At 43.5% G+C, this 23,256-nt stretch overlaps 2 protein-coding genes across 4 annotated transcripts in view; one reads left to right on the top strand and one right to left on the bottom strand.

The window, feature by feature from the left end:
• PNPLA7 (patatin like phospholipase domain containing 7) overlaps positions 1 to 21,820 on the bottom strand; it is a 198,824-nt gene extending 177,004 nt beyond the window's left edge. For 2 of the 3 annotated variants that reach the window (XR_010622292.1, XM_065737669.1), the window contains exons 1-12: positions 21,774 to 21,820; positions 18,963 to 19,019; positions 18,453 to 18,540; positions 17,067 to 17,149; positions 14,830 to 14,918; positions 14,468 to 14,608; positions 12,378 to 12,537; positions 11,237 to 11,317; positions 7,466 to 7,594; positions 6,426 to 6,506; positions 5,256 to 5,412; positions 3,361 to 3,444 (exon numbers count right to left, since the gene is read on the bottom strand). Coding sequence is in view for 1 of the 3 variants with exons in the window: in XM_065737669.1 (XP_065593741.1) it covers positions 3,361 to 3,444; positions 5,256 to 5,412; positions 6,426 to 6,506; positions 7,466 to 7,594; positions 11,237 to 11,317; positions 12,378 to 12,537; positions 14,468 to 14,608; positions 14,830 to 14,918; positions 17,067 to 17,149; positions 18,453 to 18,540; positions 18,963 to 19,019; positions 21,774 to 21,806 (1,183 nt within the window). In the remaining 2 variants the exon portion in view is untranslated. The remainder of the gene's footprint in view (positions 1 to 3,360; positions 3,445 to 5,255; positions 5,413 to 6,425; positions 6,507 to 7,465; positions 7,595 to 11,236; positions 11,318 to 12,377; positions 12,538 to 14,467; positions 14,609 to 14,829; positions 14,919 to 17,066; positions 17,150 to 18,452; positions 18,541 to 18,962; positions 19,020 to 21,773) is intronic. The other variant, XR_010622293.1, reaches the window with a different exon arrangement.
• Positions 21,821 to 22,401: 581 nt separating this feature from the next.
• MRPL41 (mitochondrial ribosomal protein L41) lies at positions 22,402 to 22,846 on the top strand. Its single transcript, XM_065737165.1, has one exon. It carries the CDS (start codon positions 22,434 to 22,436, stop codon positions 22,839 to 22,841), a length of 408 nt encoding a protein of 135 aa, XP_065593237.1. The 5' UTR covers positions 22,402 to 22,433; the 3' UTR covers positions 22,842 to 22,846.
• The last annotated feature ends 410 nt before the right edge of the window (positions 22,847 to 23,256 follow it).

The following is a 23,256-nucleotide window of genomic DNA, read 5'->3' on the forward strand; positions in this document are numbered from 1 at the left end:
AAAAATACCTCAGGAAATAAAGTTTTCAGAAAAGATTCCTATCTCTATTCCCAGTTCAGACAAAGAGAGAATCCAGCTGTACCAGGGATTCAGACCTCCCTGAGAACAGTCTTTTCCATGCTGCCTATAGATATGGACAATCATTTTCCATATAATAAATCCACATCTGCCACCAGGGTTATAACATTACAGAATCATCAATCAAACAAAATAAAGAAACAAACAACCCCAGCAAGTTGACCCAAAGAGCATCATCAGCAAAACTTACAAACCACACAACCAGGAAAAGTGCTCTTCAAGCTAGGAACTAAATGTCATACACAGTGGAGATCCATATTGCAACAGTGAAGTCCCCAGATTAGTATAAGGAGTACAGTATGGAACTCCAGATGGACTCATGTGGCTGCCTGTCAATTATACTGCCCAGCAGATGACAGTGTCAGCATAATTACTAAGGCCCCATACATCAAGTGCATTTTAAATCTAAACACACACCTCCTAGCTTAAACCTAAATAATCTGATGAGGGCCATGTAGGATGAAGAACATCATCCTCTACTCATTCTACATATTCAGAATCAGACAAAAGGAAAAAAAAGGAGGGCTTTTAAGAGTGAAAGAACGTCTACTAGATTTCTATTAAAGTAGGAGCCTTTAATCTCAGCCACAGATACAAGCTTCCCACACAGCAATTAATTAAACTGTCTTGTTGCTCAAATGGGAGTTAGAAAGGATATAGCAGAACAAGCTTTAACTAGGACTGTTGACTCAAAAGAACAGAAGGCAGTGGGAAACTCGAGAGCGGAATGCAATCCTGTTTGATGAACACATGCTCACTGGTATCCCACACACTGCTGGTTTGGAAGTCACTGCAAAAACAATGGCAACTGACATATTCCTTGGCAGCACTTCAGCTGTTTCCTTCCTTCTGAGTACTCACTCACAACTACCTGCTTTTCCTAACACAGGAGACAATAAAGCATCACTTATCAGCATAAGCAAGGACACAGAAAGCAAGGATACTTGTTTACAGCTACAGAGCAGCTTCTCCCAAAGAAGTTTCTTCTCAGTAGTATGCAGAAGGTAGAGGCAGTTTGCTTGTGCTCCCAAGCTAACAGAGCTCTGGACTAGTCGCCTCTCCAGGCCTTAATCTGTATTCTTCCACATATATGTCAGAGCTTTAGTTTTGAAGAAAGAAAAATCAGCTTCTCGATTAAAAAAAAATAAAAAAAACAAAGATAACAGCTATTTACCCTTAAAAACAAAGTCAAGAAACACTTAAGGCCAGGAGCAGTAATGCTGATGAATTTACCACCTCAAAAAGATGCCACTGTTTAATTTAGTTCATCTAACTCTGTCCATCAGTTTGGTTACTCCATGTGACCTAATGACATCTTTGTCCACATAAAGCATCAGTGCCCTTAAAAAGTAGACTAGTGTGAGTTGGCAGGATTGTATCTCATCATTTACCACCCTCATTCACATAACTGCCACATTTCAAGCTAGACAGCTATCCAATGAACAATTTGACATCCAAACCTCAGGAGCAACTGACGCAAAAGTGTTCTCTCCAAAATCATTTCCAGCATTTTTTTTGTTATTTCTACTCAGACAAGCAAATCAAGGATATACTACTGAGATAATAGCTCCTGTCTGAGTTCAATAGAAGACACTTTCCTTTTCTCAGAATTCGTAGTCAACGTAATCAATATCTCCACAGAGTGTGAGTGCACAGCATGGCAGCAGAATAGAATCTGAAACAGGATCTTAATATTTTTATTACAGACATCAGAATACCTTCTGTGCAAGTTAATGCAGTGACCACAGCCTCAATGCAGTGAACAAAAATCAGCTCTGTTAACTGAGGCAAATCATAATTACCCCTCAGATGTGCTCTACAGTAAAAATTAATTTTCTCTCTCCTACGCTCAGTGTACCCTGACACAACACTTAGGACAGACAGAGGAGAGAGGAAGGACAAATGAACAGTATCACTATTAAGTTCGCAAGAATCCTTCCACATAAAAGCTTTCTTGATGGGCTGCACCTTAAAACCAGGCTGTATGGGCAGGTTTCACTTGAGAACTGTATTTACCTAGGGGAAAAAGCATCTGTGTTCCAAAGCTCAAGTAAGCATTACTTAATTTTCCACCAAATCAAGTTTTCTGGTACATTTGCTAACACACAGTGAGAAGTTACCTAGCACATATGAAAGTAAAGGCAGACTGCCATGAATCACTTCAATATTTTCCTTCTGTTTCCCTAGCTCAGAAGGATGGTCTGCTCATCACTAGCCAGCATCCCACTTCCTCATCCCCCTGGACAGTAGCACAGAAGTTACTAAGCACAGTAACTGGAACATTGTACATTTGCACGACAGCAACTGGAGAAGAAGTGAATCAATTCTCTACTGTTAAAGATTAACAAAGCTGATAAAAAACCCACTATCCTTTCTTCTCTGCTGTATGTACCATTAACTTCACTTTCTAGCAGGAAGTGTTAGAAAACTTAGCCTTGGGAAAGGCCGTAACTCTGAGGGCTCCCTCAGCCTGCCTCCCCACTCTCTAACCTCACGTTCACACCTCCATCTCCTCAATCACTGAACGGCCAACGTAAGAAATAAATGCATCTTCTAACACAACCAGGATAGCTTTACTCTAATTAAGCTTTGTGCCCTCTACATAAACAGTATCTCTATAATCACTACCATACCTAAGCTCAATCTCCCAAGCACCTCAAGATGGTCAGTTTGTTACTAAAGATGGATGTCTTCCTTCTTGAATTCACACAACAAGTTCCTGTTCTCTGCCTTGAATATAAAGCTAAGCTGAACAGCTGGCTCAGAGGAAGACATCTACAAGGCAGACAGCACTGAAACAATCACTGTGGGATCAAAACAGCAGAGCATCATAAATGCCTCAGCAGTGCATTCAATGATAAATCACCTTTACTACCCACTCTGAAAACATTCCCCAAAAAGCAATAAAGTCACGTTATGTGCTCTTCGGGACAATCAGCCAAGCAAGAGCTATATGTCATCTTTTGCATGAAAGATGATAGCAGATATAGTAGATTACTTGGTTTTGGGAAAATCAATGAATAAAAGCTCTTCATTTGCAGGGCTCTCAGTAGCCAAATGGCTGCTAATAGAGACAGCAAGGGAACACACTCCTGGATAGAGTCCATTTGTCAGTTTAGAAAATTAATGTCTGACCTTAGTTTCAAGCGAGTTAGGAAGCAATACTACTGTAAGATGATTATTTAACATAAACAAGATTATCTAAGTCAGTGATCTAAAGAGCATGTATTTCATATAATGTACCTAATCTTATTTCCCAGAATTCAGCCAAGCAGTACTTACCAGAAGTCTCTGAAAACGGAGGTGAAGAAAGGCTTCTTCTGAAAATATGGTCAGGGTTTTCTGTACCAAAAACCTTCAGTGTATCTGAAGTTTAGAAACAAAAGTTGCACAAATATAATAAAAATATAGAGTCTTGCACCGAGGAATAACTGCATGCAGTACAGGCTGGAAGATGAGCTGCTATGTGGAGGAGGGGCTCTGTGGAGAGGGTTCTGGGGGGTCCTGGTGGATAATAGGTTGGCCATGAGCCAGCAGTGTGCCCTGGTGGACAAGAAGGCCAATGGAATCTTAGGGGGCATTAAAAAGAGAATGGCCAGCAGGGGAAGGGTGGTGATCCTCCCTCTCTACTCCACCCTGGTGAGGCCTCACCTGGAGTACTGTGTACACTTCTGGGCTCCCCAGAACAAAAAACATAGGGATCTCCTGGAAAGAGTCCAACAGAGGGCCACAAAGATGACACAGGACCTGGAGCATCTCCCCAGTGAGGAAAAGGTGAGAGACCTGGGTCTGTTCAGCCTTGACTCAGAGGGGATCTGATCCATGTCTATAAATATCTAAAGTGTGGGAGGCAAATGGACAAGGTCAGACTCTTTTCAGCAGTGTGTGGTGACAGCACACCACTGAAGCACAGATAGTTCTGCACAAGTGTAAGAACTTCTTCACAGCACAGTGACAGAGCACTGGCACAGGCTGCACAGAGAAGTGGTGGATCTCCTCCTTTGGAGATGTTCAAGACCCACCTGGACGCCTACCTGTGCAACCTGGGCTGGGAACTGCTTTGATGGGGGTTGGACTCAATGACCTCAGGAGGTCCATTTCAACCCCTACAGTTCTGTGATTCTCTGAAATACAAGGGAGTCTCTAACAAAAATAAGTTTAACTGAGAGCAAGAACCTCTCACTATCCACTACCAAAATTTTATTTATAGACTTTAATATTGTCATGGTTTTATGATTTTTGGCATTGGTATTTTACATCATAACATCGTGTGGTGCATTTAGAGTTAAAGAGTTAATGCCCCAGCTCTGTGGATCATCGATAGTTCCAGGTATACCTGTCTCAGAAGAGAAGAAGAACTGCATTCCCCAGAGGACTTTGTGATGCTTTGTGTTTTTATGTGTTTCCACTCAGTTTTTATCTTTCACTCTATCTGTGGTCACAGGACACTCTCTTCCTTTTGGGATCCACTCAGCAGTGGGTGCTCGCTGCCATCCGCCTTCAGCGTTAGCGTAAGGCCTTCGGTTTCCCGGACACTCTCTTGCTCATTTTATTTGATTTATTAGCTTCAACTCCAATTATATTGTAATATATTGTGTTACTTTGCTTTCTGATATCTTATTCAGTAAATTAGCTTTCCTCCTCAGATCGTTGCTGCTGTTTTGTTTCAAGGCCCATCTCCCTTTTCCCTTTCCCTTTTCTGGGGTGTGGGTCTGCAGATCCCCCACACCAACTATCATGGAACTGGGTCAAACCCGCCCGTAAACCGTTGACAAATATCTTCTAAAACACCATCATGTTTAAACCAGCCTTCTGCTTTTGGTTATTTCCCCCCCCCCCTCTGAATCTGGGCAGACAAATTCAGCTCATACTGTTTTCCTAGGTTAAGCTTCCACACTGACACTTCAACACAAAAGCCTACTCCACTATTACCTATAGTGCAGAATTTCTGCAGCTTCTCCTATGGGGTCAACATTAGAAACCTCTTATTTCTTCCTCCCATCCCCAGTACCTTTAACAGCACAGTAATAATCTCTTATTAAAGCTAAGGTCTATCCAAAGACTTCAAACCTGAAATTGATCAGTTAAGACAATACCTAGCTGCTCTGATCAAACAAAAATCCTCTGACAAATAGCACAACCAAAGAGCAGCACAAAGACTAATTACTACCCATTACCAGAAAGTTTACCCATTTCTGGTGCTTCCCCAGCTTTCTCAAACTTCTCTCCACGTTCCTCCTCTGACACATTGGACACTTGTCTTTTTACTGCTTTACTTGAACTTCCTCCAGATGTGACACTTGCCACAGAGACCAGTGGGATGGCTTGGTTCTGCTGCAAAAAGCAAGGTGAAAACACAAACATAAACAGCCAGCCCACTGCTTCCACTTACCCTACAAGACAGAGGTGCAGAAAATACCACATTACTATGATTGCATGAGTATACTAAGATACACTTTAGCCTTTCCTACTTCAGACACATACTTTAAAGTAGCCTTTAAGCTATATTCACAGCTCCCTCCTACTTAAGTCACTATCCCATGCATCATAAAAGCTTATTACAGCAAAAGCAATATTCCAATTAACTAGACGGAGCTTCTGGAGGCACACTTGGAAGAACATGGCTCTCCATCAGGCAAGCAGAAGAATCTATTAAATTTCCAGTCCTTGCAGTCTGTTAACGAGGCAAGAAGTACAAGGAATACGGCCCTGACAACCTCAGATAGGTAAAGTAACTCCTGTGGGTTGAGCCCATGTGCTAAGGAAATCAAGAAAAACTGTAATGGATATCAGTTTGGTATCTCATTGTTAAAAGCCAAAATATCAGCAGAGGGAGCTTTTATTCACTTTCACAGACACACGATCAACCTTGTTCCAGCCTTCAAAATATATCCCTTCACATATAGAGCTACAGCTTGGCAATTATTTGTCCAAAGATATACTGTAAATAATTACATAAACTACACAGTGTCTGTTCAAGGCACTGCATCATCAGTCTCAAAAGGAACTTCAAGATATAACCCAAGCAACTATTTGAACTATTGCAAGTTGAAGTGTCTCAGTACCATCGACGCAGGTCAGGATGTACTGAAATGTACTGATGTGCAGAAGCAGAAGTGAGACACTTCTTTCACCTGTTGAAGTTTTACCCCCCACACACACACCCCTTCAATTTTCAAAGTACAGGGTACATTTTATGGTCTGGTTACCTTACCTATCAAGTACTATCAAGATTAAACCAATGTGCAATGTTTGCTTTATAATCTCCTGAAACAAGCAAACCCCCTCCGTGCCAGATCACTGACAGGCTGCATCATAACAGCAAATAAAATGTACCCCAAACTTACACAATTGAAGAGCTCAGTGGTCAGACCAAGGTAGTTGTGCAAGGCAAGGAATGTCACTCTCTGCAGCCTCACCATGATTATCTAGAAATGAAAAATCAAGAGGCAGAAGGAATGGTTACAATATTCTCCCACACCCATTCTTGCATTTAAATACAGTCAAGCTTCAGAGTACTTGGAGACACTATAAAAAAAACAAACCACAGACTGCACCCTAAACAATGTGAGCTGAAATTCCTTCTTAGCAGATGACAAACTAAGGCAAAGATAGATTAAAACCATTTAGCAAAGGCTTAACAGTCACCTGACAGAAAAAGTAAAGTAACAAAGAAAAATCTTCCCAACACCAAATACAGTAATTTCATTTTTTTCTTTAAACATCAGTTAAAAACATGCCTTGAAACAAAAGCTTGGGTTTTTTTTTTTTTCCCTTGGTTGTTTTTTTTTTTTTTTTAATGAGATTTAAAAAGTTATTTCAGCTTTCTCCACTAAAAAAAAAATCTGTGCAACTGCTCAGCAAACACTAACCTGGCATAAGACACCACTGCCACCTTGCTTTCATCTGCTCTGGCAGCTTATCCCCACCCTTCTGCCACCCTCTCTTTCGCATCAGCTCTCATGAAGCAAATTAAATTGGCATAAAGATCTGTTCTCCTCTGGCACCAGAGGTTCATGGATCACACGTAAATCATCTGAAAACCAGAACAGTTTACAACAACAGCAACAACAAAAAGCAATTAACAGTCTAACAGTGACGGTAAAGTAAAAGACCTGATCAGAATGGCTGACCAGGCCAAAGGCATCCCTTACACTGGTGGGACAATGCATCACTCAGCAAACCCTAAAACCAAAACCACTCCCACACAGCACCTTGTCCCTGCCCCAAGGGAGGGAAGAATAGCAATATTATCCCAAATCTTGAGAAGAAGAACAGTTCCAAAAGGATGAGCTTTCGCTGAACCTATAGCTTTTAAATTAGAGTGAGAGGTTTTGTTTCCATTTCATTCGGGTGGGTTTTAATTCTGCTCAGCAATGAAGCTTACCTGCACCACTCTAACAAGAGTTTCGGGGTATTTCTGGAAGACATCTTGAAAGGCACTTGCTGGAAGTCGCAGTATAGTGGACGGAGTGGCTGCTCGGGCTGAGACCGTTTTGTACGGAGCAGGGTGACCCTAATAGAAAGTTTCAAAGCCATAAGTTATTTCCACTCATTCCCTGCACCATCTCTTCCCAATCACTTCCCAAATTTCTGCTTTGATAATGCACATCTTTGGGAGACACCACCTGAGCACGAACAGCCCTGACCTCGTGCCCTGTGCCCTCCAGTTGATGTAATGAGGGCAACACGGTCAGGTGAATTCACACAGGCAATTTCATCAGCTCTAAACCAAGGGAAAAGAAATAAGAGCTACAAGGAGGTATATCAGGTTAAGGAGATCAGGCTTGTCTGTCTCTCAAGTCTGTTACAGTTTTATTACAGGTAAAGCCAGGCTTCAAGCTTTGTCACATACAGAATGGAACATGGCCAAAAAGCAAACCAAAACAGGCAGACTTCTTGTGTTCTAAAAATAAACGAATAAATAACATATGTATGAAATATTCCAAATGACAAAGCCAAAGAGCTTCTGTGCACTTCAGATGAATTGGGTCTAGGCCACTCTGACTTTTGAGAAGAATAGATGGATGAACAAACCAACAAAAGATTGAACTCTAAGTGGCAGCATGCTGAGGTTCTTATTCTGCAAGACAGACCTGCGCTTCAGGATTTTTCTCTCTTTAATCAGAACAGATGTTCACCAAAATGTACTGGCAAACTCTTGCATGGAACATTCCCTGCAGTCCTCCAATAAACACTGAGAAGAGCATTTGGCACCCATTCATTCCTTTTCCAATAGAAGAAGCATTGATTTATCTAATATTGCTAAGGTAGCAGCAGCCCTGTCAGCATTAAACAGACAAACACAATGACAGCAAAAGAATTTCTGCCTCAAGAATACAGCAGCACCAAACCAGACATGTTCTGCACAGCAGCAACCACTCAGCAAGGAACACCACAGCTCTGCCTCGCTGCTCTAAAATTAAATTAGATTAATTGGAACCAATTTCTTAACTACACCAACTTCAGCTGACCTTTTTACAAAATCTGGGGATGGTATTAATAGATTTGATTTTTAAGTGCTGGAGGGATTTGTGATTTTAAATATCTCTTTGATCTACATGTAGAGCTGCAGGGCTTCCTCCAGGTTCCTCTCAGTTTCTTCTGATTAAAATAAAGAAATTAGCAAATGGCATTTCTGTGCTTTTTCTATATCCAAAATAAACTTTACATCCGTCTCCTACTGAGCTCAGCTTTTAAACAGTGTCATCCTTTGGCATTCTCCTTACACTCCAAACTAAAAGGAATATACGTACAACATATATATGTTACACATATACATTTTTATTTTAAATACATATTCTCCACCAACTGTGTTTTCTACCACGCTCTGCCAAATACATAGTGAAAAACTAAAGATGTCTCTTCAGTCTTCAGTTGTTGGACAAAGGATGAGTGTGAAGCTCAATACTGTCCCTGAAAGGGCAAAATAAGCACCGTATTCCACATCAGTACGGACCACACTCCACCCAGAGAAGGCTTTCATTTCCCTCGCTGCGCAGTGCTTGCTTGAGGACAGACCAATGCTGACAGTCGTTGAGAAAAGCAGTTTAAGGATAATAACAGATAATGATGTAGCAGCCTTCTTCTTCAAAGAACATCCCACCTCGATTGGTTTTCAGCATATAATTGTTCCTTTTCCAGAACCCTGCATGAGAGCAGCCTGCTTTTGAGAGAGCCAACCACCACGTCTAATAGGTATGGGACATGCTAAAAGCTGTCAGAGGAATGTAAAGAGGAAATGTTCCTGTAACTTTCAGTTCACTCCAATATAATGTAATCAGCTGCATGGAGAACACCATGTTTAAATTACACAGCTTCACATTCCTTGCAGCCTCAGTGTGACTTTAAGGTATAATCCACAGTGAATTAGGGTTCAGGTTGTTGATTTTTTTCTTTTCTTTTCTTTTTTTTTTAAACAGAGAACTTTTTGTTCTCAAAGCTGATAACTATTTACACCTGCCTTGTTCTAAGAGCTGTAGAGTAATTCAACATTGCAGGTGACAAGAGTCACAGCTAAAGCAGTAGCTGAATCCAGATGACATCCAAGGGTCAAAGTAAGTCACACAGGTGCCCTAAGTTCTCCCCTTGGAATGACAGCTCATTTTTGTACCCAAAATTACAGCATATTCTTCCCATTCCAATTGCTTAGATTTCATCTTCCCCCGGACTGCACTGACATTGCTGTTACCCAAACTTCTTGAAACAATCGCTTCTTTATAACCTCATCTGTCTTACCTACTGTCCATTAAAGGGACTTGAGCCCTGCAGGCTCACCTTTATCCAAGTAATTTCTTTCACCTCCTATTACTCCTCAGACTTCCATTTTTTCCCCCCCTCTCAGTCACTGTCAATAGATCAAAACTACCTCTTTTTTATTCCAACTATGCCACCAGCTCACGTTTTTTCAAATACCATCTCTAGGCAGAAGACAAAAGAATAGTAAACCCAGGGCTTCAGCAGCCACCATCGAACACGGCTGCTGTTTGTCCCAATTAGCTCTGAAAGAAAACTCATCATTCATCCATCAGGTAACAGAGCAGAGGGAAAAGCAAAGGGCAAGAGTAGGTGCCCAGCCACAACTTCTGAAAACACTTGCAGGTAACAGGCTTCAGTATTTAAGGCCATATCCATGCAGAGTCAGATTCAGCTGTGACACAAAATGTTCTAAAACCTCACGAACAGAGCAAGCATCTATCCAGACTCAGTTCTCACAGGATCATAGAATGGCCTGGATTGAAAAGGACCTCAAAGATCATGTAGCTTCAACCCCCCACCACGGGCAGGGTCCCCAACCACTACAGCAGGCTGCCCAGAGCCACATCCAGCCTCGTCTTGAGTGGCTCCAGGGATAGGGCATCCACAACCTTTGGACAACCTGCTCCAGTGCATCACCACCCTCACAGTGAATAATTTCTCCCTAACATTTAGTCAAGATCTACCTTCTTCCAGTTTAAAGCCATTTTCCCTTGTCCTGTAGCTACTAATATGAATAATTTGTTGACAAGATTATCTCAGTTATCAACACCTTCCAAATAAGCACCCAAGTGCCTTCATGTTATTGAACACGATGCATCCACCACCTTCAGTCTAGGCAATCCTAAATAAATACACTGTGACAATCATGGAAACCCATAGCTGTAACTCCATCTGAAACAAAACCACACCAGTAATTTGTGCAGCAAATACAAGCAGTTAGCACTCTGCTCATCTTGCTGCGTGCCAAAGAGCACAACCTTCAGATGATCACCATCAACATTAACATATTAGGAAAAAATTAAATCCATCAACTGGTTTTACAGTCTAATTACAGTAATAACAACAGTCAGATTTATATTCATTAGAGGATATAAATTCATTAAGTAATAAATGAAACTGCATAAAAGCTAGGAGTTCTGGGCTCTGTCCTGGTCTGTCTCCTGACTCCCTTGTAACCTTGAACAAATCAAACTCTATCTCAGTTTTCCCAACTACAAGCAAATAATTATTTTCAAGAAAAGCTACTGAGAAACAGCCACTGAAAGGAGAAAAAGGACTGGTAACAAAGCATTTGTCATTATGACCCCTTCCTAGTAATATTTGAAGCTGACTTTCCCCCCACAACAGCCTCAGCAACATAAAACAGCAGTGCAGAAAACTGGCACATTCAGGATCTTACCGTGATGACATCCAGAATGCTGAGAAGACTGTGGACACTGTCACCTGCCAGCACCTCCTTAACAATCACTTCTGTGCCATCCTGCAAGTGTAGAATAGATTACTGTAGGCTCACAGGTGTGTATGCATGGCATACATGGAGCTTTCCAGAAAGCTTAACTTGCTGTCATTTTCCCAGATAGCCCAAACAACTCTAACAGATACAGTCCCCCATTAGGACCTGAATGTGAACCTTCTCTCTGCTTTGGTGCTAACTCACATCACCTAGTTATAAACCACCGTTATAACAGATAGAAACAACAAATTAAAGGAAATTTAATGTCAGTTTTGTCTAGGGTAGATGTGACCTGTTATTTTTGCTATATAACAATCAAAAATGAAAACAAAACCTTCTTCACACTAAGGATTAGCTCCATTGACTGAGGATGTTACATGTTGTCACATCCTTCCCATAAGTGGAGGGAAGGGGTGAAAGCATTTTTCACTGTTCCTTCACAAACGTCAACAGGCAGCATAACCAAAAAAGGAGCAAAACAAAAGTACATACAGAAATCAGAAAATCTGAGATAAATTACAAACAAAAGCCATAAAAGCTAAAGTCAAACCTGAAAAAGGCAAGAAAAATATTAAATATACATATTAACATCCAAGTTGGCAAAAAGGATTGCAAAGGTTTGCACTTCACATTTTAAGACTAGCCCAAAACATGAGCTATCGTTTCTTCTCCTTGCCTACCCAAAAGTGAATCTGGATCTGACACCTTCCCAGCAAACCCCCCTAATTAAGATGCTAGAACATTGTGGATTCAAACATACGTGGTCTCTTCTACTGCCACCATACTGCTCTGTATACCTACTCTATAAAAATGAGAATGTTTCCAACAATATGCCAATTCAGTCTTGCACTCCAACCTCCTGCACTAACTATGCAACCAGTGCATGAGAGGATAACCTAGAAGAGTGAGCTAAACACATTCTGTGGAAGACGTGCAGGACCACAGCTCCTAACACTGACATTGAGACATATCATGGCTCTTTTCTAAATCACTATGATTCAAACTTTAACCAATGTTTAATGACTCATGCCATCATATGCTACGGTAACGGATGTATCTCAAGAACAACAGCTCAGTTCATTCTTACATTTTCTTGAACACAAACTTCCAGCTTTCCATCCTGCACAACATAGATGCTGTTATCCAGCTGCCCAGGACGGAAGATGTATTCTCCTTCATGCAACTGCACAAAAAACATGTGCTTGCACAACTCCAGAAAAAGAGGCTTCTCAAAGTGACCAAGAACCCTTCAGGAAAGAGAAGTAAATATCAGTTTTTTTCACCCGTTCTGCAAAGAGAAACCAAAAGCTCTTAGAAAACCCATCCTTCATAGCACAGCCCTCCTGGAAGGCCCCAGAGGAAGCTGTAGTGTGGCAATGCAACAGCAGGGTGACAGGAACAAAAGCCCCCAGGGCAGTAGTGCAGCAATATTGTGAAATGCTGAAACCTGTAAAAATCACAGCTCCTTCTTGAGTAGCACATTGAACAGTGCCAGCAGGCTCAGAAGGAAGTACAGCGAGCCCAGCATGGCTTACAAACATAAAAACCTACAGCAGGTGTACATGTTGGAGGAGCAAAGTTACCCTTTGGAACTTTCCCAACAGTGTAATGACAACACATGAGAAATACTGATGAATAAAAAAGAAAAAAAAACATAATTGTATTAATGTAAATGGGAATACATCATCTCAAGCAGACTCCTGCAATACTGACTAGCTAGTGAGCACCAGACAGACAGAAATACCCTCCTTAAACCTAAGCGTTCTGTTCACAGCACAATTGCCCTCCATACAGTTTCATTAGCTCACAATTAACAGAATCAATCAGTCAAATCCTCATGCAACATCAATTAGTCATAGAATATCAGAATTCCACAGGAGAAAGTTTAGGTGAAATAAACAGTAATTTTATTAGACTACTAAAGTGTCTAATTTAGTCCTGAAGGTTATAACTAATTAGATCAGAAGAGAAAAACACTTAACACACACAAAAGTCTAACATCTGAAAACCTCACCCTTTCTGCCATGTCAGCGGTATCAATACTTGACTGAACTGAGTAACAGAATCACAGAATGGCCTGGGTTGAAAAGGACCTCAAAGATCATGTAGTTTCAACCCCCCACCATGGGCAGGACTGCCAACCACTAGAGTAGGCTGCCCAGAGCCACATCCAGCCTTGCCTTGAATGCCTCCGGGGATGGGACATCCACAACCTCTCTGGGCAATCTGTTCCAGTGCATCACCACCCTCTGAGTGAAAAACTTCCTCCTAACGTCTCCCCTGGCTTAGTTTAAAACCATTCCCCCTTGTCTTATCACTATCAATCCACGTAAACAGTTGTTCCCCCTCCTTTTTATACACTCCATTCAAGTCCTGGAAGGCCACCGTGAGGTCTCCCTAGAGCCCAGTTCTCTCAACCTTTCTGCAAAGGAGAGGTGCTCTAGCCCTCTGATCATTTTAGTGGCCCTCCTCTGGACCTTTTCTAAGAGCTCGGCATTTTTCTTGTGCTGGAGGCCCCAGGCTTGGATGCAGTACTTGTCTTGGACTTGTTCCACTGTTACAGTGGGACAGAGTCCTCTCCTCTCACCCTTACCTACAGGTTTTGTCCATAGGAAACCTGACCACCATGGGAGACTGAGCCAAGAATTTATTGAGTACCTCAGCTTTTTTCATGTCTGAGTAAACCAGTTCTTTGCTCTCATTTATCAGAGGGGGAACACTTTCCTGAACTGACACAAAAACCTTTCCTCTTATCCCCCCAAAGGGCCATGGTGATTAAGTTGACTTTGGTTCTCTTTACAATATTTTTCAGCTAGAAAAGTAAAAAATTCAGAAAGTTGTCAATATTGTACCTAATTATCCTTTACTTCTGTAAGTTATCTAATTATCTGTTACTTCTGTACCAAAAAGAAAACCCACAAACTGTCTAAAGGGAATTTTAAGAACGCACTAGCAGAAATTGGTTGAAGTTAGAAAAGCTTTATCATCATATCTCCAAACACAGGCACTAAACCCCCTCACTGCCTCCTTTCCCTCCCTTCACCCCATCATTTTGTGCTTATTCACTCCGACCATGCAGTGACAAAATGTAAGGCTTTACAAGTGGTAGAAAATACATGTACCACTTGAATAGCCATCAAAGGCAAAATCCAAACCTATCCCTTCATGTAACATTACCTAACGTTTTTAAGCATGTAGAGGACTTCTGACGGCAAATGAGAATTCTTTACATCAAACTCTGTCAGGTCTGCCTCTAGAAGAGAGGGAGGTGGCTCTTTTGGCTGTAGGGTTGGACATTCTTTCTTAATACGCAGAATCCTACAAAGGAAAACAATGAAAGTTCAGGATGGCATCCTGTCTGCGCAGACAGCTGTACACTGACACAATAGGTTGACTGCAATACACACTGTACTGTTACACATTATCGAGCAGACAAAGCAGTAGTATTCCACTCCCCAGCTGCTCCTTTCGTGCCTTTCTTCAGCAGAACTAGAGACAGTGCTTAGTGTGAACTCCCCCCTTCCCCAAAGCCCAAGTACCTTTTAGCCAAATTTAAAACTTTGGCTCGTTTCCGCATCCTTTGGCGAGGCACAGTGTTCCCAACCAGAGTGTTTGGAAGAGTTGAAACCTAGGAGGAAATAGTAAAAGCAGAAAACATTCACTAAAACCAAAGAACAAAAACCCTTGCTCCAATCCTGCAAAGGATTTGACCTTTCTATCAGGTCATTAGAACATTGGCAGAGTGAAGTGTTCACTCCTTTGAAGCAGTGGAACAACACCTACTCCAGAATCACTTCCTAGACAGAAAGTGGCATATGTTTTAATCTTGATAAGCAACTACTACAGTCATAACAGACTCCCCACTCCCAAAAAAAAGCTACCATAGCTATACAGCTCCCACTCAGAAACACTCAACATGAGACAGAGAAATAACATTTAAAGCTCCAGTATTCCTAGCATAGGCTATGCAGTACTCCTGCGCAGCCAGTCCTTAACTCGGTTTTCACTGTAACTAAGTGCCACCTTCTGGAGAACTGCAACAGCTGCCAAGATCAAGCATTACTATTTCTCCCACCAACGAAAAAAACCCAAAAAAATCTATACTCAGCCTGGAGACTTTCACTCCCCCCACCCCACCCCACCCTTCTTTTTATTTTTAACTAATTGATATAAAAGCCTAGAATTTTACCAAAAACACACTTCATGTTTTGCTGAAAACACCAGTTTGCAATACTCTGTTGTCTCCATTAGGAGAGAGAAAGACAACTTTTAACCTCTCCTCCCCACCTCCAAAAAAAAAAAAAAAAAAAAAAAAGATTTTATCATGTGAATTTCTAGGGAGCTTTTATACTGCATATAAATAACCATGTTAGAGAATACAAAAATTATTAAACTACAAATTCATGAAGTACAACCCAAGAACAATGCTCAGTATTAAAATACAGCCATATGTGATCAGTAACTGAACCCAAATATTTGGATCCATCTCCACAAAGTCTTAGAGCGAGCACATAGCTGTGCTCAGACTATCCCAGACAGTGAGGGTGCCCCCAAACCTGCTCTGCCCAGAGACGCCCTTTGGGACCCACTCCTGCCTCACAGCTCCTTGGGGCTGGGGACCCCACTGGACCCACACCTTGGTTCTGACCCTACAGGACAACATGCAGGGAGCATGTCTTGCAGCCAGGATTAAACAGCCTTTTTTCTTCATCAACCATTTGTACCTGACTTCAAGCAAGCCATAACCATGGAATTGCTACATAGATTTTGTACGTAGTGTTGAGCAAGGAAGTCCCCTTGATCCCCAGGTCCTATTGCATTAGCTTTCAGGAAAGCCAAACGCAACACCTCTGCACTCACATAACATTCATTCCATACTTTTGATCACTTTTATCACATTCAGCATGCACTTCAAGGGCAGCTTGTATTTTGAGAATACAGGAACATTAATATCCTCCATTAAGTGAAATCCAAACCATCAGTGGGAAAAACCTAGCATATCTAGCACGCCTAATTAGACTAACCTAATTCATGACAGGAAATGCCTATTCTCAAACCTTGTTACAATTACTTTAAAGATTTGGCCAATTGATCAGACAGACTCAAACTAGATCCCATGAAGGAACAAATTTCTGACACAATGGAAAATTCAAGGTGATCTTCTAGAGTAATAGGACAGCAACATCATCAGCACAAGAAGACAAGGGCACAGGCATCATTCCTTGTTGGATTCTAAGGCAACATTCAATCACTGGATAACCCCCCTTGAACAATCTCTAATTATAGTTTGACAAGTCCTGTTTGCAATTCAAGAAACAAGGGCTCATATACTGAAGGGCTTTACAGAGGTAGAATGCAGAAAGACAAATTTGAATATGTGCTCTGCAGACAGTCTGTCTGTTTCCTAGCATAGGAAAGACTCAGTCAGCTCCCAGTATAAGGGCAGTACTGGAAACTGTTATCTGAAAGGAGCAATCCTGAATGTAGGCACTGAATATCTTGTTTATAATAATCTTCCTTTTTCTGCAGTTAAGATTATAGATAAATAATTTATCATCAATTTAATAGAGCCATGAATCAAAGAATAACCATCTTCAATGTCTGCAGATATGTTTCAAAGGAATAATTCAGGCAGAATTCCAAGAGATCTGAAACATCCCCAGATAGGATGAAGGTCTTGGGTCAAATTAAGCAAGTGAAGTATTTTAAAGTTTAACAAATCTCCTCAACAGAATTTTAAACTTCACTTCCCTCCCACCATGCCCAGCATTCTTACCTTTCTCATGATCTTCCTCCCATAGAACATCACTTTGTCTCGCTTGCGAAATCTGTACTGAGGACCATGTGGTTGAAGTTGTTCTACAACAACAAGGAGCTTCATGTCAGAAACCACCTCAGAAAATTTACAAATTACACCAAATTATGTGCTGCAATTGATACAACAGAAGAAAGGAATGTCATCAAAGTAACACAGACAGGCATGAGAAGTGGGCCCACATGCTGAACCTCTAATGAGGTTCAACAAGATCAAGTGCAATGTGCTGCACCTGAGCTGGTGCAGACATGAGCATAGACTGGAGAAGACCTTCATGAAGAAAAGCTGGACATGAGGAGCAGCGTGCGCTTGCTGCCTGGAAGGCCAACTGCATCTTGGGCTGCATCAGCAGAGGGGTGGCCAGCAGGGGAGGGAGAGGATCATCCCTCTCTGCTCTGCCCTTGTGAGGCTCCACCTGCAGTGCTGTGGCCAGATTTGGGGCCTCCAGCACAAGAAAGAAGCCTAGCTGTTGGAGAGGGTCCAGAGGAGGCCACAAGGATGACCAGAGGGCTGCAGAACTTCTCCTGCAAAGAGAGGGTGAGGGAGCTGGGGGCATTCAGCCTGAAGGAAGCCTCATCTGTGGAGGTCTCACTGGGGCCTTTCAGTACTTGAAGCGAGCTAAAAAAGAAAGACATTGACTTTTTACATGAGCAGAGTGATAGGACAAGGTGAATGGTTTTAAAAGAGAAGAGTAGAGACTTAGGTCAGATGTGAGAAAGAATTTCTTTACTCAGGAAGTGGTGAGTCCTTGGCACTGCTGCTCAAAGCTGTGGGTGCCCATCCCTGAGGTGCCCAAGGCCGTGGATGGGCCCTGGGCAGTCTGAGCTGGGGGCAGTCAGCACAAGGCAGAGGTGGGGCTGGGGGCTCTGAGGTCCCTTCCAACCCAAACCATTCTCTGATTCCATGAGCTACAGCTTTAAGCTAAGGGAAAAGAAGCCTAAGTACAAGTTACCAATTTTGCTACCTCCACAATAGCCAGAGTTCCCACACACTGAAGAATAAGCTGTTATGGCCAGCACACAGAAATCAAACCACTACAAGGCATTATCTAAGTCTGGTTAAGCCAAGCCAGACCGAGGAAGAGCTGGCTTGAGGCTTTATCTAATCCCTGGAGGAGTAAAAAGGTTCTCTAAATGGGTGGAGGAATCAGGTGACTTTAATCTCACTAAAGGAAACCAACAATCCGCCTGTGTCTCATAACAGCAGGCTTAAAATTATTTGCAAGCCAACTGATATTAAGGCTTTCAACAGCAGAGAAACAATTATTATGAATTGGCACAGAACCCACTGCATAACATTTCAAAAACACACAGCTTTTTAAGACTGAAATAGTAGTGGAGTACTTACTAGCTTGTTTCACTCTTCTATAAACGACAAACACAACAATTCCTATCAGGAACAGTGCAACTGCAGCTCCGATGGCAATTCCAGTCAGCTGTGAGGGAAATTCATAAGGAAAGAAATCTGTAACTTCCATAGTTGAAAAGCTATTTTGTTTTTTGGAGGGCTCAACAACACTTAACTCAGCTGTGTGATGTCAAACACATTCAACAATATTTCAGTTTTAACTAAAACATCATTTGTGAGAAGTTTAACTATAGCAGTGTCACATTTATAAGCTCAGATACAAAATATTCAGCACTTTTCCCCCAAGTGTCTATGAACTGAAAACTATTTATGCATGGGATTAAATAATAGAAATTAGTTCCTGCCTCATACACAGCCACAGCAAAGAAACAAGAACTCCTTTCAGCTTACTCACACTTTGATTGTGACTTAATAGAGTTCCTGGAGCTTACTGGCAGGCACACACTACTTAGCACAGTTTTCATGCAGTTGATTAAAGCCATACATTACCATAGTACTCTGTATTCTGTCTTCTACAAACTGAAGAATTCCACTCGCTGGCATGGCCTAGCACAAACAGGAAGGTGAAATTAGTTTCCCACAGCTGGCAAGAAGCCTCTATACAGACATCTGTGCCTAGTGTGGCATACACAACACCATTTGTTTTCCAGTGTCTTTCTTTCAACTACCATCTGCTTTGAAAACACAGCACCTGCAGTGGAAAGGGGTCAGGAGTGGAGTTCTATCCAGTAACAGTTCCACACATTCCTAAACAACCCTAATACGAGGTCAGACAGGGAGGTGCTGACTTTTTTTTTAATAACTTTATGTTATTCAAAGCAATAAGGACAAGAGGTGAATGTAAACGTTATGAGAAAATAAACCAGAAAATTGCAGATACAATTCAACATAAACCACAAAGTTATGGGCATTGGGAAAAGCTCTCAGGTGTACAGCCCTGAAACCTGTGCTGGCTGCTGTTATTCTAAACAAAAGTCTGCAAGTTATAGAAGTTGTAGAAATGCCAGCTCAAAATCAGAGCATGGAAGGAAAGGAATAAGCAAACCAAATGATAGAAAGGAAACAAAATGAGTACAAGAACAGACACGTCACCCTGTAAGTCTCAAGCCTTACTTGAATCTTTAGTTCTGGAACCAGTTTTTGCCCTCAGTCCAAAATCCAGATGACCTTTTAATTCAGCTTTCTATCCCACAGAAAAACAGAAACACTCAGAGTCACCAAACCAGTCTCTCTCATAGAAGTTCATTCCAGGCTCTCAGGGCAAGCAGACTCCGGCCTGCCCAGTCAACATATGCAGAGCTGAGCGTGTTTTTTTAGGTTGCTTTAATACAACCTACTCATCTGTCTTCTCAGCATCACTCCAGCTATCACTACCACCATCAATCACTAGTGGAACCGGAGTGAAAAGAAAAAAAAATGTTGAAAAGTTGCTAGCAACAAATACATTTCTGGCTAAGCACGATGAGATCTCAACACGAATCTTTTTTATGGCCACTAATTTGCTTCCTGCTGACAGCATCAGGAACAGGAGTTCTGCCACTATCAGGACACACATGACCTCCAATAGCACAGAAAATGGGAGTTACCAAGTGACAGTCACAGCCTTGTTCTCTGAAAGGAAATAAATTTGCAACAAAAGAAGGAAACACACAGGTGCACACATAGAGCCTGTGCCACAACCAGGAAGGAGGCAAGGGAAAGATAACATCCAGAACTCCAAGGAGAACAGAGAGGCTCTTGGAGGGTTTGTTACCAAGACCAACCTGAGCAATCCCATCCCAACATGGGTCACAGTTCTGCGGGGAATCTCCTCAAGCACTGCCAACATAGAATCATAGAATCATAGGGGTTGGAAGGGACCTCGAGAGATCATCGAGTCCAACCCCCCAACATCCAGAGAGGCAGAGAAAGTCAGCAAATGGCTGGCAACCACATGGACACCTGAGTGTGTCAGCAGTTCCTCACCATCAAGCAGCACATAGGGCAACCAGGGGGTCAGTAATGCTGCAGCACAGAGGGAGGGCCACACCCAGCACCTGCATTTGAGGGCTTCATGAACTCCATCCGAGCCCTGATCCAACTCTCAGAAACAAAACACACACTGAGCAACCCTGAGAAGACCCATGTGTCACTGGAAAAAGACAAAAGGATGGGCTCAGAGTACAGATTAGCAGGAATATTGCCTGCACTTTGTAACATCTGACTCCCATTTTCTTAACAAAACTGTGGTCAGTAACAAAAACAAGCAGCTATTGAAGTAACGCTGACACCCACCCAGATTAGCAAGCACAGAACAAGCAACCTGGGTACAAACACAAAAACTTCCCATTGCAATCAAAAGTAAACAGTGAGGCATACCCCACACAGGGAGGGGCATCAGGTGGTGAGTGGCACAGCACTCATGACCTTACATGAGTGTTCCTCGGAATCCAGACTTCCCTGTGGCTCATAATGTGACTTCCCTGTACCACACACTGAGACTTTGACCACGAATGCTGAATTTTCACAGAACATCTTTTATCTGCTTATCAGCATGCTGGATGCTCCTTCCAGTTCTAAGAAAGATATTTCCTGTTGTGGGCCTTGTCTGTCATTACTAGGAAAAGCACTAAGTCTTAAAGAATAAATGCAAGAGTTAAAGAACTCCACGATCCTTCCATCTTCAGGCTGAAATCACACCACCAAAGCAAAAGGAACTTAAATTGTGTCATTCTGCTGACAAATAAGAATATGAAGCACCACATGAATGGTCTGCAGCAAAAATAAGCAAATGCACACAAAAACTGGGACCAATCTTGACATTTTTGGAAGGATGAAACTCTAATCGGGAAAGGTTCTGGGAAATAAAAGCCCTGTACCTGAAGACATCACCCAACAGTTATCAAATGAGGCTCTGTCCTGGTTTCAGATGGGACAGAGTGGATTTTCTTAATAGCATCTGATATGACACTGTGTTTTGGCTTTAAGAGGAAAAAGCTGCTGACAGCACACCAAAGTTGCAGTTGTTGCTGTGCAGCATGCAGCCCAGGATGCTTCAGCTCCTCATAGTGCCCTGCCAGCAAGGGGCTGGGAGGGGGCAGGCGCAGGACAGCGGAGCGGAGCTGAGCAGACCCACAGGACGTCCCAAACCACACAGCACCACATGAGAACCATAAAACTGAAGGAGCCGGACAGGGGGGCCAGCTGAAGGGCTGACAGCACCGAGCTGCTGCCACATTCAGCCAGCCACAACAGATACACTAACTTTCAGGTCCTGGAAACGCTAAAAGAGAAACAAACGCGTGAAAAATCACTTCATACCTCAAGGCTGGCACCATTGCCTTCTTCTTCCATGGCTAGAGGAGTAGCAGAAGGGAAAACGGAAAAAAGGGAAGAAAAAAGACCGAGTTCAGAGACAACAGCAACCCGGAGCCCGATCTTCAGCGCGTGGCAGCCGCCGGCCCGCGGGAAGCAGTCCGTGCAGAGGGACGGCCGCGCTCCGCCAACCTCCGCCGCAACGACAAACGCGCTCCCGCCCGAGGCGCGGCTCTAAGGCAGTGGAGGAGTTACGGGGAGTTACCAAACGGACCCGCCGCGAGGAAACCGGCGGGACCGGCCAGGCCCGAATCGGCGTCCCCTCACTCGTTGCTATAGCCGCGGCCGTCCCGGCGCTCCGATGCGGGGTCAAAGGTCAGACGCGGAGCCGGGGCGAAGGTCGCAGCCGCCAGCGGGGCAGGGGGGCACCAAACCCCCCCCAGCTCCTCGCTGCTGATTGGCTCACACAGCTTCGCGCCGAGTGGTCCACGACCCGCGCGGTCTAAGATAGGCGCTGAGGATTGGCTGATGCGCTTCGGCCAATGGGAGCGGGTCGTGCTGGGGTGCGGAGCGGAGCGGTCCGGGCCTGCAGCTGCTCCGTTGCCCATCCGTTCCTCCTCCCTTCCTTCTCTCCTTGCTTCCTCTCGGGGCCCGCAGACGCTCGGCATGGGGCTGCTAACCGAGCTGGCCCGTGGGTTGGTGCGGGGAGCAGACCGCATGTCCCCGTTTACCAGTAAGCGTGGCCCTCGGACCTACAATAAGGGCCGGGGCGCCAAGAAGCCGGGCGTGCTCACCTCCAACAAGAAGTTCATCCTCATCAAGGAGATGGTGCCCGAGTTCGTCGTCCCCGACCTGGCGGGGTTTAAGCTCAAGCCCTACGTGTCGTACCGCGCTCCCGAGGGCTCGGAGCCGCCCATGACGGCCAAGCAGCTCTTCACCGAGTTAGTGGCACCGCACATCGAGAAGGACGTGAAGGAGGGAAACTTCGACCCAAACGCGCTGGAGAAGTACGGCTTCGAGCCGACGCAGGAGGGGAAGCTCTTCCAGCTCTTCCCCAAGAACTACGTGCGCTAGGGGGCGAGCGGGGCCGTGCCGGGCTGAGCAGCGGCGTTGCGAGAGACTTGGACTGCACCTGCAGATCGGGACAGTTTCTTTCACTGAGTATTAAAAGCAAATCCTTCCACTGTATCTTTCTGCAATGTCTGATTTAAATCGCTGTGGGGGAGCTGGTTTCCTGCCAGTGACTAAGGAAGGTGTTGCTTTAGTCTCATGCTGTGCACATAGTTGCACTGTGTGGGTGTGCAGGTGTTCTGCTGTCAGAGCAGAGCTGCTGAGCTGATGCTGGGAGCTGCAGGAGTCTGGCTCCAGGCTGCTGAAAGGAGTGTTCCCGACTTTCAGGAACAAGGGAGAACTCTGCCTCTGGGAGTTTCCTGGCTGTGGAAGGAGCTGCTTGGAGATGTCTCATCAGTGCTGCCAACACACTGCTGTG

This window comes from Cyrtonyx montezumae, unplaced genomic scaffold, assembly GCF_038088225.1.
Source record: "Cyrtonyx montezumae isolate F1298 unplaced genomic scaffold, pur_monq_1.0 scaffold_20, whole genome shotgun sequence".
NCBI lineage: Eukaryota > Metazoa > Chordata > Aves > Galliformes > Odontophoridae > Cyrtonyx > Cyrtonyx montezumae.